Source organism: Elephantulus edwardii, unplaced genomic scaffold, assembly GCF_000299155.1.
Source record: "Elephantulus edwardii isolate Elephantulus edwardi_28Jun2011 unplaced genomic scaffold, EleEdw1.0 scaffold00052, whole genome shotgun sequence".
NCBI lineage: Eukaryota > Metazoa > Chordata > Mammalia > Macroscelidea > Macroscelididae > Elephantulus > Elephantulus edwardii.
In genome coordinates, this window is record NW_006399802.1 from 17,217,307 (window position 1) to 17,239,301 (window position 21,995).

General features: G+C 42.6%; 1 protein-coding gene across 2 annotated transcripts in view; it reads left to right on the plus strand.

The window, feature by feature from the left end:
• The window catches only part of AKAP2 (A kinase (PRKA) anchor protein 2), a 29,784-nt gene extending 21,628 nt beyond the window's left edge, over window positions 1-8,156 (plus strand). The window contains exons 3-4 of one of the 2 annotated variants that reach the window (XM_006886925.1): window positions 2,624-2,662; window positions 8,058-8,156. In XM_006886925.1, coding sequence (XP_006886987.1) covers window positions 2,624-2,662; window positions 8,058-8,156 — 138 coding nt within the window. The remainder of the gene's footprint in view (window positions 1-2,623; window positions 2,663-8,057) is intronic. The other variant, XM_006886926.1, reaches the window with a different exon arrangement.
• Window positions 8,157-21,995: the final 13,839 nt, after the last annotated feature.

The window sequence follows — 21,995 nt, forward strand, 5'->3', positions numbered from 1 at the left end:
GGACGGACAGCTTGATGGTTGACTGTGTAACCAACTGCCATCCTTGACCCTAGAAACTGCAGTTCTGTTCTTCTGGTCCTATTTACATACACTGTTCTTGGAGTGAAAGGTGACGTCCAAGAGCCCAGAATGGCCAGCTCTGGGCCCAGGGTCATCCAAGGCACCTGACCACCTTCCCTCAGGATTCCTTCTCATAAGCCACGTGGCAGCGTTTATGTATATGGTTTTGGAGTTTGTAAACAACCCCTAAACCACAGGCTTTCAGCCATGTGCTTGCTAATGGGAAGAACCAATGTCTATGAAAATTGAATGAGGATAGGTATTTGCTGTGCTTCAAAGGAGAAGGCAGACTTAACATGAAAGAAGTTGATAAGTTGGATAAAGACACATAAATCTAGACAAGGCTTTTTGCTTCCCATGCTTTGCCAGGACAACTCAGAAAAACCAATCCTAGTCATCAAAACAGGGAAAATACCCTCACGCACTTTGAAGGCCAGGATTTCTCAGGCCAGGGCTCTGCACTTTCATGTCTTCCCCACAAGTCAGCAGGGCAGCCACAGAGTGATGTGGGTGACATTGTGTACCTTCTGTGGCCTTCCTCATGCTGTCACTCCCTCCTGTTGAAAACAAGATAGTTGGTGAACTCTAGTGGCCTAGTGGCAATAAGGTGCACTGCAATCCCAGAGGTGTGTGGTTCGAATCCACCAGATGTTCTGCTGGAGAAGATGGGGCAATCTCCTCCTGTACCTGTCAGATCTGATTTGATGGTACACACACATAAAAAAATAAAATTTTTTAAAAAAGAAAACAAGATAGTTATTGGAGGGCTCAGAGAATAGGAAATTAAATCATGAGCGCTCTCTCAGAGCAACTACACAGGGGTCACTGTAACAGAATGAGAAGACCTTTCCTCTTCCCTCCCAAAAGTACCCCAAATAGCTTTCGGCTCAGAAGTCATGCAGGGATCTGCCTTCAGTAGCCACAGTCTAGTCTCCCTGAGCCTCATCCAGCCACCTAGGCATGGGGTGGTCAGGCCCTGCTTCCTAATGGACACCTTGGCTCATTTTCTGGCTTAGAGGAGGAATGCTACCCCTACCTCTACTCTTATCCAGCACTATTCACTGACCTCCTTAGTGCAGATAAGGAAAAACACCCCTGTGTGTGGCCTCAGCCCCAGGTACACGAAGAAGAGTATTTGGGCATTTTACTGGCCAGGCGACCCCCAGGCTGGCCAGAACCTTTAAGTCAATGAGCCATTGGCTCTGCCGTGCTCCTGAATATGGGGATGGGTGTACCGTCTCTTCCTGTGTGATTTACTGCACTTGAAAACGTGCAGGAGGGTCAGCTCAGCTACGGGGAGGTTCCTACTCAAAGGCGCACAACAAAATACTCAGAAAGGGAGCTCTGGTGGCTCTGTGGGTAAAGCAAACCAAAGGCAGTCAGTTCAAATCCACCAACTACTCCTCTGGAGAAAGATCGACAGTCTCTCCAGTGTGATTTACAGCCTCTGAAAACCCACTGGAGGGTGAGCTGTGAGTCTGCTCTGACTCAATGCAATGACTTTTTACTTTGGCACCTAAGAAGCAAGCAGCGGTCACACATGTGAGCTGCCGTTCCCCAGCCTCTGAATTTCCAGTAAATGCTTCACATGCCTTAAGCCCTGTAGAGGCAAGATCATTGTCTGCAGTGAGCTGCTGAAGTCAGTCTTTTCTGTAATTTCTAGTAGCCATGCTGGTCCCCGTCCTCTACCCCACCTACACAGGGGCATATTTCTACAGAAGACTTTCAACCTCCTTCCAGCCTGTCTCCTCAATTGATCGTTCAAATTGTGGTAACCTAGGCAGGACTCCAAGGGAATGATTTGGGAGGCTCCAGGGTCTTCCTGCAGTGGCCCCTCTGGTCAGTCTCTCCACAAAGCTCGCATTTGAACCAACCCCTGTTATGGCCAGGGTCTTCTTTTAATGGGACAGCAGACCACTGGACTGTCCTAGAGGTTCAGAGAAACCTACAGTGTGAGAAAAGGCCATTTGGCTAGAGGTGTGGATTCTAGCAAATCCGCACTGGCCATGAAGGACCTTGCTGGTGGGTGGCTGGTTGCATACAGGGAGGCAGGGGGCGTGGCAGTGGGGAAGGAGATCTTGTTAATTCAGAGCACATAAATTGAAGCAATAATGTTTGAATTAACAAACTATGGCTTATCTGATATTTTTTTATTACTGCATACTAGGTATCTACTCTTGCTAGAAGATACAGGCTATTAAATAAACTAATATCAGATGAAGCAAATTCCTGGTTGGGAGGGTGACAGTCTCCTGCTATTACCCCCACCCATCCGCCCTGGCATGGTGGCAGATCCCGGCTTGGGTATTCTATAAGTGAGGGCGACAATGTCCTGGTGTTACCTCCCACTCAAACACCCCAGCATGGTGGTAACTCCTGGCTGGGATGTTCAATGAGTGAGGGTGACTATGTCCTGGTGTTACTGCGTGCACACACACACACACACACACACACACACACACACACACACTCAAACACCCCAGCATGGTGGCAGCTCCCGGTTGGGTGCTCTGTGAGTGTGTCTCTGCCGTGCACTAACCCTGATCTTTTCCCTCTCTGCCAGTACACCTCTAAGTTACTGTCTTGCAAGGTCACTTCTGAGGTACTTTTCAATTTGTTTGACTTGATCTTCCTGCATGCTTGATCCAAGTGCATGCTATGTGGTTTGCCATTTCCTGATGGGTTATATGGAAAGGGGAGGGGAAAAGGCTGTTCTCTGTATTTGTTTTTCCTGGCTTTCCCCCCGCCAAGGGCCTGCTTCATGGTGTTCGAGAACCTGCAACAGGGATACACAATGCTGTGCTCTGATTTGTTGTGCTGTGTGGTGGGGTTGAAGAAGGCTTTGCCTGCTCTTTGGGCTGGAGGGAATAACCGACGAGCTGTTCTGATTTCTTCCACTTCTTCAGGCACAGATGGCAAATATACTCGAGTCTGGTTAGAAAAAGTTGAACGCAAGCTGATGGAACTGTTGATTTTGAGCAGTTATTTTCCCTAATAAGAATCCAGAGAACTTCTTTCTATAGTTTTACGATGAGTTATTCCAAGCTTGAGCCTGTCCAGTACCCCTTCCTACAAATCTTTAAACCTTTTGTTTTGGAAGCTTCTAGAATCATTGGACTTCCCAGAAAGCTTCCTTCTTCCTCTCCCACCTCCTTTTACAGATTATTCAAATGTCTATACTGTGGGAAATCAGGTTTTTCAGAGCATTTTTTAAAAAATTCCTGTTTCCTTTAACCCAAGACCACCAGTAAGGTGATAAAGCGTCCTCCCTTCCCCCCTTTACATCTATGCCCCTGTTCAGCATGAAGAAGCCAGAGAGTCGGCATCCAATTCCCAAATCAATAAGACAGTTGGTTTAATTACCATTGGAAAATGCTTGTCATTACTCTGTAGTATCTGGTCCCCTCTGGACCCTCATCATTTCCTTCACCTGCTCCCCCCACCAACCAAGCTGTGCAGCTCTGCAACTGCATCCTGGCCCATCCTCACCTTTCTGCCCCCAACCCTCACCTCCTTGTACCCCCAATATGTTTTTCCCAATAAAAATTTTTTTTAAATTCCTGTTTCACATTATTTTTATGTTAAAAGACATTTTTCACCAAATATAAAATCATGGAGTGAATCATTCAGTCAGTCAGATAACAGTTGATATGAGACCTACTGTGTGCTAGGAGGCATTTTTCTAGTTTCTAAGATGCAACAATCAACAAAACAAAGGCCCTGATGGCATGGTGGTGGCTTCCACATGTCTCAGTAATAAAACAATAAAGCCCGTTTGTCCAGTCTAGTCTCTTCTCACAATTTTACAATATTTTCTTAATATTCTTAAAATAAATAAATATTGCAAATGCAATTGAAGCCCTCTGGTTACTTCTCCCAGTTCCCATTTACCTCTCCTCCTTCGACCCCCCCTCCCCTTTCTGCCCTCTTTGTCTCCTTCCTTTCCTTCTGAGAGGTAATTATTCCTGGATTTCATGTTCATCATTTTAATGCATGCTTTTATATTATCCTATACATGCGTCTATTTACAGAAACAATGTCCTGTATTTTTGCATGATTTAAAACTTGTATAAATGGTATCTCACTGTAGTAGTCTTCATTCTGTATGCACTGTTTTCAGATGTACTTTTGTTGATATTTGTGGTTCTAATTCATTCATTCTACCTGCTGTGTTGTGTTCCATTGAATGATGGTGTGATGTTTCGTGCAGCCTCCTGTTGATGGAAATGCAGATTGCTTACATTTTGGGGCAATTATAAACAGTGCTTCAATGAATGTCACCTCACATGCCTTTTTGTATATTTGTGGGCAAAGTTCTATTGATCTAGAAGTAGAAGCCAGTAGGATGGGGCTTCCATATCCTCACATTCACTAGATATTTGTAATTGCTTTTAAGTGAACCAACTTACAGCTTATGAATTTTTTAAAAATCTCACTACTTAGCAGACATATTACAGTTAACAGCCCATCTGAGCTGAGGATTGCCAGTCATTTTGTTTTGTAGAGTAGAACGTGACTACTGAGACCACCACTGTGCCTAACTTCCTCAGTGTCTGATTATTATGATCTAGGGATAGCGGATCAGAATAAGCCCCTTTGAGTAGTTAACAGGGAAAATTTGGTCTAATATATATAAAGAAGATAAAGCGGATATCTTTAATTGAAGAGGAATTAGGGGTATCTTAAATTGAAGAGAGATTGGGGGTAGGGGGTAAAAATATAAATATACAGATATGCATAGACAGAATAACTGGTATTATTTCACTGTCTTTGGTTTCATACCTCCAAAAAATGATCCATGTTCATCACATTCAAACGTAATCAATTAACTTGAATTCCTTAAGTATTAGAGAATAGAGAGTTGTTCAAAGAGAATTGATTTTTTTCCCCTCCAGAAGACCTGAATCTAAAGTCAATCTTGCTATTACTTTTTGCTTTTCCCCTTTTAATTTCCACTGTGAGTGTTAGCTGCCTTTCTCTAATGCCTTCCTATTAGACTCTAAGCTACTCATCTCTGAGTGGCTCTAGCCTAGGGACCTGGAGTATGGTCTCCACACCCACAGTATTGGGTTCAAATCTTGCCATTGATTTCCGTAAAAAATTAAGGCTCACGTAAAGTTTAAGTAAGAAGAATGAATTGGGAAAAGAGCTTATTCTGTGTAGATTTTTTGGTCTTTTACAAATAGCTTTGCTATGCTAAATGTTTCCATGTATGTAAATATTATTTCAACCAATTAAACTTTTGTGGTGACTAAACCCCAAGGGAAGGGATTATGCTATTCTGTCTCCAACACCAAGTACAGTTCTTGGCACATGATAGGAACCCAATACACATTTGCTAAATGATTGGTAATGTGGGTTCCTGAAGAGCAGAACAAGCTGTGTGTTCTCAACTTAGAATTCGAATGAGGCTTAAATAACAAGATAAAGAACAATAGGAAAGGAAGGGGCCTTATTTTACAGAAACTTGGATTTTTTTGTTTATATTTTTAATTTTTTTTAAATATGGTTTGTTTACAGAATTTATATACATTGTGAAACCAGGATTTTAATTTTTTTTTTTTTTTACAATTTGTATCTACAGTTTTTAAGATGACTGTTTTATGCAGTACAAAATTCCTTCTAAAAAATGCCATATACTTTAATACTACTTTATAGTTTAGTAAAGGCCCTTTCACCTGATAAGAGAATTAATCATCATTGAGGCCTTAGCATGGCACCAGAAACTGGGCCTACATACTTACATTCATTTATTCCTCAGAACAACTTAATGCTTTTGAAGTGTTTTTTCCATTTCACATATAAGGAAACTGAGGCAATGGGGTAAGTGACTTTCCCAAGTGTGTACAGTCACTAGGATTGACTCTTACTCAAGTGGGTTTAAGAGTTCCACACTCCCTCCTTTGAAGGAGGCAGGGCAGGTTCTGTCTCCATATTGTACATAAAAAAACTTGAGAACCAGGATCCCACAAACAGCAAGGGACAGAACTAGATCTAGAGTTCAAGACCATAGAACCCATCCCAGTACTGTTTCTCAGGACCATATTATTACTACACACTGATCAGGAAGTATCCTCTATTGAGGAACACTGTGATAAAAGCATGCTTCTCTTCCACTGATTTGTGTTTCTTCAGAACTGGGTTGAGTACCCACTTGTGCTTATAGACAAGGTACTTCAGGATATCGTGCTTTCACACTACACTATGCCTTCAGCAGATGTGACTGAGTACATACTACATATAAAATCTATGCCAGGCCCAGCTGACCCGTGTAGGAGGAATGGGAAGATGCCCCAAAGGAAAGCACATTGAAGCACTGTTACACAGACTGAACATTAATCAGAAAAGTAGGTTGTGATGGACATTGAAATGTTCGGTCAGCTCAGAATCTGCTTAATCCTGGGCTCCCACCACTGCCTCTAACCTGCATCTCCTCGCTTGTCTGGAATTGTCAGCATCATTTTCTCTTGCCAAAATGATTGTTCTTAGAATAAGGAGAGCCTTCACTGTGGTTCCCATAATCTACTGGTGTTGGCTGGGTGGACTTTATGCCATGAGCAAACTCCACAGGAATAGGTTGGCATGCTCGGGCTTGCTTTTGCTGCAGTGTCATGAAATGGAACCACTTCTCAGATGTTGGCAATCTAAATGCTATACATCTGGAATCTCATCACGATTAAACTAAAACCAGAGCAAAGATTGCCTCATACTTCCCCTTAGGAGTGTTGTAGAGACCTGGAGGGAAAAGATGTACTATAACTCCTGATGGTAGGGAGCCTACTTGTCCTCAGTGTTGTCACCTTTAACATAAGATATCTGTGTCGGGGGGAGCTCTGGTGGCCTAGTGGCAAGGAGCTGCAACTACAATCCCAGAGGCTCATGGTTCGAATCCACCAGATGCTCTGCCGGGTAAGGAGGGACAATCTCCTCCTGTACCAGTCAGACCTGATTTGACGGTACACTCACACAAAAATAATAAAAAAATTAAAAAAAAAAAAAGATATCTGTGTCTGTGGTCACATGCTGGCCTACCAGCCAAAAGGCCATTGGTTCAAATCCACCAACTGCTCCAAAGGTGAAGGACAAGGCAATCTTCTCCTGTAATGATTTACAGCTTCAGAAACCAGATGAAGAGTCATCCTGAGTCAGAACTGACTCAACGGCAGTGGGTGTGGGTTCTTTTTCACAGCACTGAACTGCACCAAAATACTCAGACTGCCTTTTATTGGTCTAAGAAGTTATTTTGTCCTTTGATTTTCTTTTATCATTTAATGCCTCTTTGATGTTTCATCATGCATTAGTAGACTTATGATTTAATGAGAGATTAAATTCAGATTTAAATTTCAGATTAAAATCAGCGATTCATAAGACTTAATAACTTAAATGCACATTGGTTCAAATATTTTCCATTTTCTAGTCGGTTTGCTTATAAAGAGACCAAGACAATCTATAGTTGTGTTGTCCAATGTGGTCCATATGTCACTAGCCACATTTAAATTTGTTAAAGTGACATAAAATAAAATATTTCCTTTTTCAGGTAAAGTAATTATATACCAATGGTTTAAAAGCCCCATGGCTAGTGGCTATAATATTGGCCAAGCCAAATACAGACCATTTCCATCATCACAAGAAGGTCTTTTTAGAGGCAGTGAAGAAATCAGTTTTATTATCTTAAAAACTTAATGCAAAACAAACACTAGTTTAAAAAAACTTTTAGAAAATTTTGTGAAAATTAAATTTATGTATAAAACAGTGAGTCAAATTGGAAGTGAATGTTGTGGATGAGATTAATACACACCCAGACCCACTTTTTAAAAATTCTTATTTCTTGTGCTCATCCTACTTCCCAGCAATATCAAGACCCTTCATTACTTTTCCTTGTCACCCCTCATCGAGTAGGTGCTGTGAGAGGGGGAAAGAGGAAGACCCGGTAGAAGTTGGTGTGTTTACATAATCAATAGCCTATAAACTCTATTTTCCCCCCTCTCTCCCTTCAGGTCCTTGAGGCCACGCGGGTGAATCGAAGAAAAAGCGCACTGGCCTTGCGCTGGGAGGCAGGCATCTATGCCAACCAGGAGGAGGAAGACAACGAATAAACTTCCTTCTACGCAGGAAACTTCTTTGGTGCTTGGGATGCCAAGAGGCCAAGACGTTAACCAATCAAAGCATTTTAATGGAGTATTTATTAAAGTGCAACCAAACTCAGCAATCTATGTAGACCAGAAGCTGATGCATTCAGTGATGAAGAAGGAATTAAGTGCAAAGGAAATCCACCCGTCAAACTCTGACCCCCAGGAAGGACTTTGTTCCCCTTCCTTTTGTGACTCAAAGAATTACGTGGATTTGGACCAATCCACAACTGATCCAAAGGGACAATGAAGTGACAAGCAAATCAACATGGTTACTACAGGTTGAATGGAGACCAGCCTCACTGGGCCATGAGGAAGGCCAAGTGGTGGTGACAGGGCCGTTTAGGGAGCAGTAGGACCCAGCCAGCATGACCTGCTGAGCGCAGGACAATTTCTGCCCCTGCTCCCTGTCTCCCACTTGAAACACCAGCAAGTGTGGGGTTAACTCTATCCACTGCAGTAGCCATAAAATGAATGATGGATTTTTCTGTATTTGCCCAGAAGAGGCAGTCACGAGTCCCGTTCACTTAGATTTCTTTTTAATTGGGAGCAACTAATGATTGTAATACATCAAAATCCATATTTCTAAGACAATTTCTTCATGTTGTAAACGCAATCTATTCTGTGTTCAGAGGTTGATAAAGGGGGAGAGAAAGCCAAACCAAATGGATAGTTTTAGCTTTAGGATCTTGTCTGCTTACTGACTGATCTGCTGTTCATGAGAATACATTTTCATACTTAAGTTTCTTCATACAAAAGCTGTATTTAGTGGGCAACTATTTTTATGATGGGATGGGAGAATATATACGTGTATAAAATCTGTACTCATTGAACAGCTTGGTTCAAGATGGTAGGGTTATTTTTAGAGTGGCAGTAATTGAATAAAGAAAAAAAGGGGGGGGGGTGAACTCTGCCTTAGAGGGATAGAGGACCAGAAATTAAAAAGTTGTTTATAACTATATTTTCTATAATAAAAGTGGGCCTTATAGGAAGTAGAATGGTGGATGATTTGAGAGCAGCCAGACATGAAAACTTCAAGAAAGAAAAGTAATAAAAAGGTAGAGAAGAATGGAGGGAGAAGAGTGAGAAGACGAGGGAAGAGAGGTTATTTTTGCTGAGCAGTCAGTGTTTTTCAGGATAAAGAAAAATAGAATAGACATTTTAGTGCAGGTTTGGAATCAGCTATAAATCCTAAAGATGGTGTGTGTCTGTGTGCGTGTGTGTGTGCGCGCGCTTGCACGTTTGTGTGCCTGGTTTAAAATATACATATGATCACGAGTATGTCTGAGGATTGGAATTCCAGAATGATTGAGGGATGTGTGCACAGTGATTGCCTCCAGAGCTGACTGCCAGCTCAAGGAGTGAGTGAGAATGTCTTTTTTATGAAAAGGAGCATCGAGGCACCGAGTTGATGCAGTATTTGTGGTATTAAATTGAATTTGCATGGTGACAATAGCAAGGTTTTGAGCAGTTTTGTAACTTGACCCTTATGAAAGTATCATATTTATTCTCATGCTTTGTATTCATGCTTAGTATATTCTAACGAGGATGCCAGCCTTACTCTTTCTGTCATTTAAAGCAATACAATAAGGGTATTCAAAGATGTGAGTGCCCTAAATTTCTGAATGAGAAAACTTTTTCATTCTGGCCATTAGAAGAGAAAACAAAACAAAACAAAAAAACCACCTCACCAGCCCTTTCCGCCCCCCTCTCTCTGGTTTTTTACAAAAGCAATAATTAAGTCAGACCTCACTAAAATTAATTTTTATTTTCATATGGTTTTGTCATAAGCTGTAAGTTGTTGCTCTGACAAGAAGCATTTTCACAAAGTTTGTATGTGGCATTAATGCACAGTATGTTTGCTTTCTTTCATTAGACTCTTGTTGACTTTTGGGGGTAATGTTTGCTCACAGACAAATAGTGGTCACATAGTAAGAATGTCTAATAAGTCATGAGGGTCCGGTCCCTTTTTTACAGCCATGGGAATCCCTTAATTGAATGACACATTGTACTAATAATGATCAACCAAGGATGGCACATGAGCATTTGGCCCCATCTTCATGTGGTTCATTCTTGTGAATACTCTGAATGAAATTCAGCATAAAGTACCAGCCATAACAAACACAAACCAAGTCAGATCTCCACTACAAAGGATCCATTACAGGGAAGATGGCATGAGGGCACAGAATCCCAGGGAAATGAGATCTGGGTTAGATTAAGAAGTCCTTGCACATTGGGTGGGACACTAGGACCAGAGGATCTTCTTTGCCTGGGGTCCCTGGCCAGCAGTGATGTCTGTGGTGAAAATACATCAGCTACACCAGGGGACATTCATTCACAAGGTCACAGCCGGCATTTAGGGTAGCTGGAAAGTGGGGTGATTCTACTGAGAGTTGCACAAAAAATTTAAAAAGTGCTTCGTGTTTTCTGAGATTTTGTAGAGACAATAGAGATTATGTAAGCGAATGTCTTGCTTTGTCACAAGAGGAAACTACCCTCATAACTCACAACATTGATGAAGAGAGAATTCAGCCTAAAGGGAAGTTGATGAGGCCACACACAACTCAATAGCTCTGGGGGCAAGGCAGCCTTTGACTTGAACTGAACCACAAGTGCTTATTACTTAAGGAATAATTGGGCGTTTTGGAGGTCAGGTCTTTGGGGCACCCTCTCCATAAGAAACCAGTAACAAAGCTGTTTACTGTGACACCCTACACCTGACTTTGGCTCCTTCTCCTGTGCTGCCTTCCAAATGCCTGCTGTTGGTCCTCTGACCCCGTCCCTAATCCGATTATAATCCCATCAAAGTGTAAATGACAGTTCTCTAGGAAGAGCAGGATTTTCTCCTAGCTCTTTTTTTTTTAACTCCTTCAAGAAACGTGTGGCCACTGCTTTGTACATAGAACTGTCCTGGGCTCGGGGATCCCAGATGTACCCCCTTTAACTCTCTGAAGGTGGGGTAGTGCCTAGGGGCAAATCATTCCCTCCTAATCTATTGAAAGACAGAGAGGCTGGGGGAGGGGGGGCGGGGGAACTTTGCCTCTGATGCCAGTCCCCAGTAGCACAGAAATGTGTTAATCTCAACGATAATGAATGTTTAGATTCTGTAAATGTTAAAAGCTTTCCTGAAAGTATTCCATTCTGCAGTGTTTCTAGATATCACTTTCCTCTGGAGCTGATTCACTACTGACATGCCTTGAGTTTCTCATCCAGAAATTATGGAAACAGGGTCTGTCAGTGGCAGGAGGCCGGACTGTGTTCGACTTGGATGACACAATGCAATTTCCCTGCCTCTTTATACTCCTGCATGCTGCCCATCCCAGGCAACAATATATAAGCATTATATAGGTCAGTGTCTACATAAATATATACACACACTCACATATATATAAAGCATAACAAAAGGACACTAAAGCAGTGTTGACTTTTGTCTCAGACAAGTATTTTTTTTCCAGCTGAAAGAATGGATTTAATGAAACTATGTATTGAAGAGGGGATAAAAGAATAGCATAAATGTTATAGAAAGTGAATATATCCCGTTTTAGTTACAGAATCAATTTTCCTGAATTTTAAGCATTCAGTGAGCTGCCAATTTTGATTTTGTGTTGCTCTTTACCCAAATTATATCTATATATATATATATAATTTTTATTTTGAGGAGGGAAAAAAGCAGCAATACTGTGTTTGAAAATTATGCTGTTTTCTGGCTTTCCTGTGTATGTTAACCACTTCAATGTTATTCTCCTGCTTTGGTTTTATAGTGATTGTGAGGCATTCAATGCAAGTATACAATTATTTTCTCATTAAAACCCAGTGTGTGTGGTGTTTTTGTACGTGCTGGCTACATGTTTGGCTGGGGGGTGGGGAACAGCCCCCATGGCCTCTGTTTCTGTGCTGCGTCCGTTTCCTAGAATGCCATCTGCATTTGGAACAGAAGAGTGAATGCTGACGGAGAAGCACCTTTGTCACTGTCCCCAAAGCCCAGTGGTGTCTGCAGCTGTGAGGGCAGGACCCCGGAAGCTTTCCCCAGACTCAGTAAGTGAGCCACAGGCCTTTTCAAGAGGAGGCCTCAAAAGCCAGACGGATGGTGGTGTCCAGCAGCAGGGTGAGCCCTTAATGCAGACCCATCTGTGACCCGGCTCCAAGTTCCTAGCATCTGTCTTTGGCTCTTCTCTAAAAAATGGCACTTTTCAGCCTTCAAAGAGCGTGCTGAAATCGCAGGGGACCAGGAAGCAGCCTCCCTTACTTTTCTATTCCCTTTCCCCTTATTCTCCTTTCCACATCCATATCCCCCTTGTCCAGCCCCTTTACGTTCCAGCAGCATTGATCCCACCTTTCAATCTCCCGCTTTTCTTAGCCTGAGTCCTGGGTCCTGGGTGGTGCCAACAGCATGTTCAGCTGCCAACCAACAGGCTTGGAGGCTTTGGCCCACGCGGACACCTCAGCAGGTGCCTCCCCTTAGGCCCTGTGGAGAACACACCAACACCTGAGGTCCTGCTGAGATGGAGTTGACCCAGCAGTAACTGGTTGCCCTTAACCCAACAGTTCTCTTTCCCCACAGGTCCATCTTCCTGCTGCCTTTTCTCCATCTCTCTTCACATGTCCCTTTTCCATTCTTTATCCCCAACCAGCTCTAACCAGCTCTAAGTGTCTTCCCCTACCCCTGGGCAATATCCTATCACACATCAAAAAACTTGTCTAAGTTAAGGAAGCAACTCATCGCTTGCCCTCTAGTGGGTTTTCAGAGGCAACACATCACACAGGATGTGCCCATCTTTCTCCCAAGGACCAGTGCGAGGGTGGGGTGGGGGGGTGGAATGCTGTGCCTTTGGCAGTGCAACTCTTGACCCACCAGAGCCCCCTCTTCCCAGTCTGTATGTGGTGAGAATTCAGATTCTCCCCCGCCCTTGTACCATTTTAAAGACCTGATTAGATGTTAGTAACATTTAGGATGTACTAATCTCCTGTTAGGGAGCTCTAGTGGTATAAGGAACTGTGCTGCCAATAAAATTAAAAAAAAAAAAAAGCTTGAAATTCACCAGCAACTTCGCAAGAGACAGACACTCTCCTGCACGATTTAGAGCCTCTGAAAACCTGCTGGAGGGTCAGCTCTAAGTCGCTCAGGTCTCGATGGCATTGAGTGAGAGTAATATACCGCCCTTGGAATTTTCTTGAATATTTCTTTCCTGTACAACCCTGCTTGGTTCTATTTTGTGTTCTATTTTATATGTGAGGAAACTGGCAGTGAGTGAGGAAATTACCCTTCTGTGCCACACAGTTTGTAAATGGCCACTGTGGCTTTGAACCTGAGCATTCTGATTCAAGAGGCTACGAGATCTGGTGGGACCTTCATTTGTGTGAGGTCTAGATGATCCTCCATGACCTCCCCATGTTGTAACCCGAGGAGTGGGCTCCAGTGGGTCAAGATCAAAGTCATTGTGGAAGGATGTGGTGGGAGGTGCAAAGAACTTGCTCTTTTCAATGAATTCCCTTTTTGGTCCTTTGGGGACATCTTCCCAGGAGACAGCTAAAGAAGATGGTCCAGATGTCCTCATTGCCAAAAGGGCCAGCAGGGCTGCAAATGAAATGAGGAAAACATGCTGAAATTGGGGTGGCAGTTACTCAACGTAGTAGAGTCACTAAACACCATCTAATTGCACAATTGAAATGGCTCAGTTTTATAGTATGTAAATTACGGCGCAACAAAGCTGTACCAGAAAGCTAAAAGGAGACAAGAGCTGGGAAACAAGGGCCAGGGAGGGATAAAGGAAGTTCTGATGGTCATATGTAGCCAGCAGCTCACCAGTTAATAAGAAGGCTTGCTTTTCGTGGTGCTTCCTGGAATCAGAGCTCACGGAGCCATGAAAGGCTGTGGATTCAGAGTTCAGACTTCTTTCTACCCATGACCACAAACATCCAGGGGCAGAAAGTAGAGCCAGTGAGTCTGGGTGCTCAGGAGCGGGGTTAGGTGAGCTGGGCTTCTGGGAACACAATGTGTGACAAGGAAGACTCTGAAGTAGTGGGAACGGGGCATGGAATGTGCTATAGTTTGGGTAAAGTTAACTCATCGGGCTGCAAAACCTTAGCAGCTCAGCAAGATGCCTACCTGAAAGGATGCTTTCCAATGAGGAATTGACGCCTCCCAATGGGGCTCTGGTGGCTTAGTGATAAGAAGTTGCCCTGCCAGCCCAAAGGTATGAAGTTCGAATCCACGAGAGAAAGATGAGCCGCCTCTTCTCATGGGATTTACTGCCTCTGAAAATCCGCTGATAAGCGAGATATGAGTTGGTTCTGACTTGAGGGTACATAATGACAACAATGGTCAAAGGTTTTTACTCCATGATGTAGAGTTTTGCTGGGAAACAGTGGGGGAAGCCTGTGGTTGTGGGTATGTAAGGCCACTTGGTTACTTTGGAGCATTGCTGGTCATCATTATGGCGGTCCTTTTCACAAGGGGGTGGTGGTCATGCCAGGTCTACAGAATTAGGGGGAGGGGGAAACAGAATTAGATTACTTAGAGAACATGGGGGGAAGGAGACTTTAAAAGGAGATTTCATGTTCACATGTTCAAGATGATAATGAAAGGGATCCCAGCAAACTCCTGGAGCCACCGTGCTGGCATTTCTAAACGGCGGGGCCCTGGCTGCGCGGGCGCTCAAGTGTCTTCTCCCTGAAAGACTAATGAGAGATCCGCTGGAGGGTCAGCAATGGGTCGGCTCCAACTTGAAGGTGCACAACAACTACAACCACCACTCCAGTTAATGAAGCTGGTCCTGGGAAGTTCTTTCTATTCTTGTCTTTGAGACAAACTTTTTATTATTGCTATTATTATTATTATTCTCATTTATTCACAAAATTCTAATATGTTGTTTTTCAAACCAGATTCTTCTCATTTTCCTCAACCCCCTACCCATCAAGTTGTACAACCCCATTATTAATCCCCCCATCTTCATGACTCTGCTTCCACCCTGCACCCCCCTTGGATCCTTACACTCATTCTACAATAATGATTTTATACAGTATTTGTCCTTGTGGGACTGAGTGAGTTCACTCAGCATAATGCTCTCCAGTCCCTCCCAAGTTAGGGAATAATTTACAAAATCATTGTGCCTGTGTGCTGTGTAGTAGTCCATTGTATGAATGTACCATAATTTCTCAATCCATTTGATTGTGGTTGGACATCTGGGCTGTTTCCATGTTCTTGCGATGATGAATAATGCTGCTATGAACATTGATGTACAAGTCTCCATTTGTGCCTCAGTTCTCATTTCTCAGGGTATATTCCAAGCAGTGGAATAGCTGGGTCATATAAAATTTCTATGTTCGGCTTTTTGAGGAAGCGCCAAACTGTCTTCTAGAATGGTTGTACCATTTTACAATCCCACCACCAATGTATAAGAGTACCTATCTCACCACATCCTCTCCAACATCTATTACCTGTTATCCTGTTACAATTTTGCCACTGTTATTGGAGTGAGCTGGTTTTGATTTGCATCTCTCTTATTGCCAGTGATTTTGAGAATTTCTTCATGTGAGACACCTTTTTATGAGTCATCAAGAAATTATGGAATTTTTCTTCTCCTTGTCAATTAGCTTGTCATTTGGATATCTTCCTCACATGTCCACAATACCATGGTGAGTGGAGAAAAAATGGAAAGAATCCTAAGAAAGTATGGGATGTCACTGGGGCCTCTGGAGAAAGGAAAAAGAAAGGCTGGGCAGAGACACCAGGTTGGAGTATCAGTGTCCCCAGGCCCCCAATGTTACAGCTAAAAATAGGTCTCGAATTCTAGTTAAAATTATTCTAATACAGTTCATTTTTATTGGTTCTGACAGGCACAGACAGGCTATCCTGCTAGATGTACTTAGTCTTTTACAGTCTCTTCCTCCCCTTTCCAGCCACAGACCCTGGCAGCTGGGGTGGAAATGTGGCCTCGGCTGGGCTGTATTTGTTTATTTTTACAATTAAGAAATGTAATGAGTAACTGTACAGAGGTGACTCGTAGTTGCTGTGAAGCTGAACACTGTGACACTGATGAGTTAAATGCATTAATGGTTACCCATGGTGGAATTGTTTGGTGGAGCTCCCCGATTAAAACAAGCTTGGAAGCAGGAGTGACATCCACTTCTGAAATAGCTTGTCTCCAGAAACCCTATGAACCTGGAGAGAGGATGAAAGTTATACCAGTGTTCAGATCTTTCGTTCATAGGGTTGCTATGAGTCTCCTATGACTCGATGGCACTTAATAACAACAACAACAATGAGTAAAAATAGAAGGATAACTTGTAAGATGTGGATAAAAATCCAAGAAGGTAAGGTAAAGGGGGCAGGAGGGCTGAAGATGGAAAGGGGCGGGGAAATCATGGGGCCACAGAGTTTGGTGGGCAGAGGGAGAAGGTGAAGGATTTGGAATGGACCTCGCGGCGACCTGAAAAACCTAAGGGATCGTGGGCAGAGATCCTGGTAATTAATTTTATAAAACACAGTGTATGGGAATGTTAACATGAAACACAATGCGAATGAAGGAATGTGGGAATCACAATGTACATGAAGGAAACACAATGTATACGAGTTTTGTATGCAAACCCATAGTAAAAAATAAAACACAATAACAACAACAAAGAGATGTAATGAGCCAGATGATAGTTTTGGTCGCATGACTATAGTTCTATAATCCTGATTCACCCACCAAAAGTCCCCAAAGATAGAGTTTTACAAGCCTGCCTTCTGCTCACTGGGATGAATCTTGACGCTCAGAAGGAACAGTCAGGCTCGGGATTCTGACCGCCATAAGTTAGGGTTGATTAACAAGAGCCATTGATTAATCAGGGTCTTAGCTCTGGTGGTGTAGTCTGCAGGGAACTGCACGGCTTACCCAAAGGTAGTGCCTTTCTGGTGGTTCAAATCCACCAACAAGACAGGCAGCCTCCTCCCATCTGCTTTGTTGTTTTTTAGAAAACCTGTTGTAAAGTCAACAGTTCTGACTGAAAAGCAGTGAGTTCCATATCTCAGGCTCATCCTATATCTTGGAATTACAGTAGTCTTTATTCTCCTTGCCAATTATTAAATATCCAGGAATTTTGTAAGCCAGTTGTAAAATCCTAATTAGTCCCATTTTTAACTCTCACATTGGGGGTCTGGGTACATTGATACTCCAACCTGGTGTCTCTGCCCAGCCTTCTTTTCTCCTTTCTCCAGAGGCCCGCAGTGACATCCTATACTTTCTTAGAATTCTTTCCATTTCTTTTCCCACTCACTGTGGTTTTCTGGACATGTGAGGAAGATATCCAACTGACAATAATTGGCAAGGGGAAGAAAAATTCCATAACTTCTTAGTGACTCATAAAAAAGGTGTCTCAAAGACAAGAACAGAAAGAACTTTCCTGGACAAGCTTCATTTACTGGAGTGGTAGTTGTAGTTGTGTGTACCTTCAAGTTGGAACTGACCCTCCAAGGGGTTTTCAGAGGCAGTTGATCGCACAGGAGAAGACTGCCCATCCTTCTCACGCGGAGAAAATGGTAGAGTGCCTCTTACTAATTCCTATTTACATCTGGTTGCAAGTATGAAATATAGCCACTAGGTGGCAGTGGTCTCTAAAGTAAAAGCTTTACAGCAGGGACTAGTTTTCTTGGCTTGTTTTTTGGAGGGAGTTTTGTTGTTTGTTTTTTTCTTTGTTTGTTTGTTTGTTTTTCCCTAGTTTCCAAGTCTGGGAATCTTGTTAGGAGTCAGAAGGTACATTTCTCACTCTTCTCACTAAACTAGAATCACCTGGTCTATGCTACTCTGTCCTTTGGGGTCATTGTGAGTTGCAATCTGACACAACGCTGGTTTTGGTTTTGGTTTTCTTTTTTTTATGTCTACCATTGGTCATTGAGAAGCTCTTGTGGCCTAGTGGCAAGAAACTGTGCTGCTGTCCCAAAGGCGGGTGAAGAACGGCCAATCTCCTCCTGTGCTGTTAACTGTCTCTGAAAACCCATGGGAGAGTCAGCTATGGATGGGTTTCAACTCTACAATACACAACAACAATCACAGTCATTGCAATCATATAGGACAGGACAGAACAGTAGGATTTCTACAGTCTCGTAGGGTTTCTTAGGCTGTAAGCTTTACAGGAACAGATTTCCAAATCTTTTCTCCTAAGACATAGTTGACTCAATGACACTCAACAACAACATCTATGAACCAGGCATTGTGCTGAGCACTTTACGTGGCTCAGTCAATTCAAAGTCCATACTGTTAGTGTCATCTCCACTTTAAGGACTTGCTTAATTCAGGTATTGTAACTCAGTGGTGATAGAAGGATTCAAAACTGAGGCAGTCACTCCACAGCCTGTGCTGTTATCCCAAACATTCCTTCTTATCAACTTGATCCAGAAGCAAACAGGCCTCTGACTCTGGTTCCCGGCCAGCTCTGCCTTCTCTCACTTAACTTCAGCACAGACCAGCAGTACCAAGCAGAGAAATACCACTGGCATTTGGAAATTCGGCACGACCTTTAGGAGGATATCCAGAATATCAATCATGAAGAATGCAAAAGGTCATTAGAAAGACAGAGGAGGAAGAAAACACTGAGATGAACGTCAGTAGAGACTCTGAATAATACATTAGAGATCCGAGAAGCCAAAGCTAAGGAAAGAAAGCAGGAAGTTAAGGAGCTAAACAAGATTTCAAAGGGCAGCTTGCAAAGACAAAGCAAAGTATTAATAATGAAATGTGCAAAGAGCTAGAGCTGGAAAACCAAAAAAGGCATTTCACAAGGCAAAAAAACGAAAGAACAAATTCAATCCTCGAGTTGCAATACTTAAGGATGCTATCAGTAGAATATTGAATGATCCAGAAAGCATTAAAAGAATATGGGTGCTAGCTCCAGCAGCACTTATACTAAAACTGGAACAATACAGATAAGTTTTGCATGGCTTCTGAGCAAGACTGATACACAAAGTCGTGAAGTGTTCCATATATTTTTTTTAAAAAAATAATAAGGAAGGTGTACACAGATGGAGTCACAGAAGAATTTAATGAAACAACGTATTTAATGAAACAACGTATGATTAAGAGGCTATGGTCATGAAAGAGAAGTTCAAGTTGCTCTGAAGGAATTGGCAAAAAAACAAAGCCCCAGGAATTGATGGAATACCAATTGACATATTTCAACAGAAAAATGCTGCCCTGGATGTGCTCACTAAGTTGTGCCGAGAAATTTGGAGGACAGTTACCTGGCCAGTTGACTGGAGGAGATTCATGTTTGTTCCCATTCCAAAAAAAGGATGACCCAATAGAGTGTGGAAATTATCTAACAACATCATTAATATCACATGCAAGCAAGATCCTGCTGAAGATTATCCAAAAATGAATGGAACGGTACATTGATAGAGAAGTACCAGAAATACAAGCTGAATTTAGAAAAGGTTGTAGCACCAGTGATCTTATCCCCAATGTCCAATGGATTGGCAGAAAGCAAAGGTACCAGAGAGATATCTGTGTTTCATTGATTATGCAGAGGCATTTGACTGTGTGGATCACAACAAACTGTGGTTAACCTTGAGACAAATGGGATTCCCAGAACACTTGATTGTCCTCATGTGAAACCTACACTTGGACAAGGAAGTAACAGTTAGAAACAAAGCAGGGAAACACTACACAGTTCAAAGTCAGGAAAAGCATGTGTCAGGGATGTGTCCTGTCTTCATATCATTTCAATCTATATGAAGAACAAATCATTTGGGAGGCTGGACTTTATGAAGAGGAATATGGCGTCAGGACTGGAGGCAGACTTCCCAACAACCTATGTTACACAGATGATACAACCTTGCTTGCTAAGTCTGAGGACTTGAAGCAATTGCTGCAGAAGGTCAAGTACTGTGGTCTTCAACATGGATTGAAGTGCAACATAAAAAAAAAAAAAAAGATTCGGCGAGCTCTGGTGGCCTAGTGGCAAGAAGATGTACTGCAATCCCAGAGGTGCACAGTTCAATTCCACTAGACGCTCTGCTTGGAGAAGGAGGAACAATCTCCTCCTGTACCAGTCAGATCTGATTTGACGGTACACAAACACACAAAATAATTTAAAAAAATAAAATAAATTTAAAAAAAAAAAGATTGTCATCACTGGGCCAATTGGCAGCACCATAATAAATGGAGACAGAATTGAGGTGGATAACAATTTCTGCTTCCTCAGATCCACAATCAGCTCTCTTGGCACCAGCCATCAAGAAACCAAAAGACTATTTTTACTGGGGAAATCTGCTGTCAGGGGCCTCTCCAAAGTGCTAAAGAGCAACGATGTCAGAATGGAAACTAAGGTGCACCTGATTCAGGCCACGGTCTTCACAATTACTTATACAGGATTTGTCCTGTATAAGTTCACTTGGCATAGTGCTCTCTCATGTTATTTTATAAAATCACTTTTCCTTAGTGCTACATTGTATTCCATTGTGTCAATACACCACAATTTCCCAATCCATTCATTTGTTCTTGGGCATTTGGGCTGTTTCCGTTTTCTTGCTATCGTGACTAATGGCTGCTATGAACATAGGTATCACTGTTTCTCTTTTGTTGGGGTATATCCCCAGCAGTGGAATAGCTGGGTCATATGGGATTTCTAGGTTCAATTTTTTTTTTTTTTAGGAAATGCCAAACTGCCTTCAAGAGTGGTTGTACTGTTTTATCATTTGATATTTAATGCAGCAGTGGATGAGAGCTCTAATCTTTTCATATCCTCTCCAATAATTTAATGCTTGTCCCTGCTAAATTTTGCTGCTGTTCCTAGGTGAGATTTCCTTGTAAAGGCCCTACAAGATTTTGTTAACTTTCATTATGACACCCTTGGCTGAGATGTCGTTGCCAATTTCCCCACCCCTCACCCCCAGATTGTAGATCTTCTTTTCACTTTTTCCAATAGGAAAAAGTTTCTAATGCACACAGGGACAAAATTTTTAGGAAGTCCTGTTCTTCAATTTTATCCTTTCCTGGTTAATGGCATGTAAGGTGTTTTGCTTTTTTTTTTTCCCTTTGTTTTTTAAGATTATACCAGACAGGCTGGATTAGGTGCTGAACAGAAATGGTTGCTTCTGCGAGTGACCTATGCTTGAATTTTGTCCGTAGCTTTGAAGGGCAGAAAGTGCTTTGGTCTCTTACCCCCACCCCCACCCCCACCCTCCAAGAACAAATCCTGTGACTTTCCCATGTCTCTGTCCCACTTGTCTCAGCCCAGTGTCTGGCCCAGTGGATGTTCAGTGCCCAAGAAACATTTGTCCCCTTCTTGTCTACAAACCATCTGCTCATTGGTCACACCACTTCAGCGCATGTCAGCAAGCAGATGTCTGAGGGAGTCACAGACTTTTAATTGGGACCTTCTCTCAGGATTTGAAGAAAACCCAAACTCACTGCTGTTGAGTCAAATCTGACTCATAGCTGACCCTTTAGTCGATTCTCAGAGGCTGTAAGTCAAATGGGAGAAGATTGTCCATCTTTCTCTTATGAAATAGTAGATTTGAACCCCTCGCTTTTGAGTTGGCTGTGAAATTCCCCAATGACTAGACCGTCTTGAAGAGGGTAGATTTTCTTCCCCAGTCTCTTCCTCTCTTTCTTTATTATCCCTCTTTCCAGTGTAGGTCACCAGGTCTGCGGTGTTGAATCCAGAACACTGAGTCAGACCACACGAGATTTAGCAGATTACGTTCTTTCTTTCATTAACATCGATTCAGGACTGACCCATAGCTCACCCTCCACTGGGCTTCTGAGGCCATAAATTGCCCAGGAGATTACCCCCCCCCCCTTGTTCTCTCAGAGATACTGATGGATT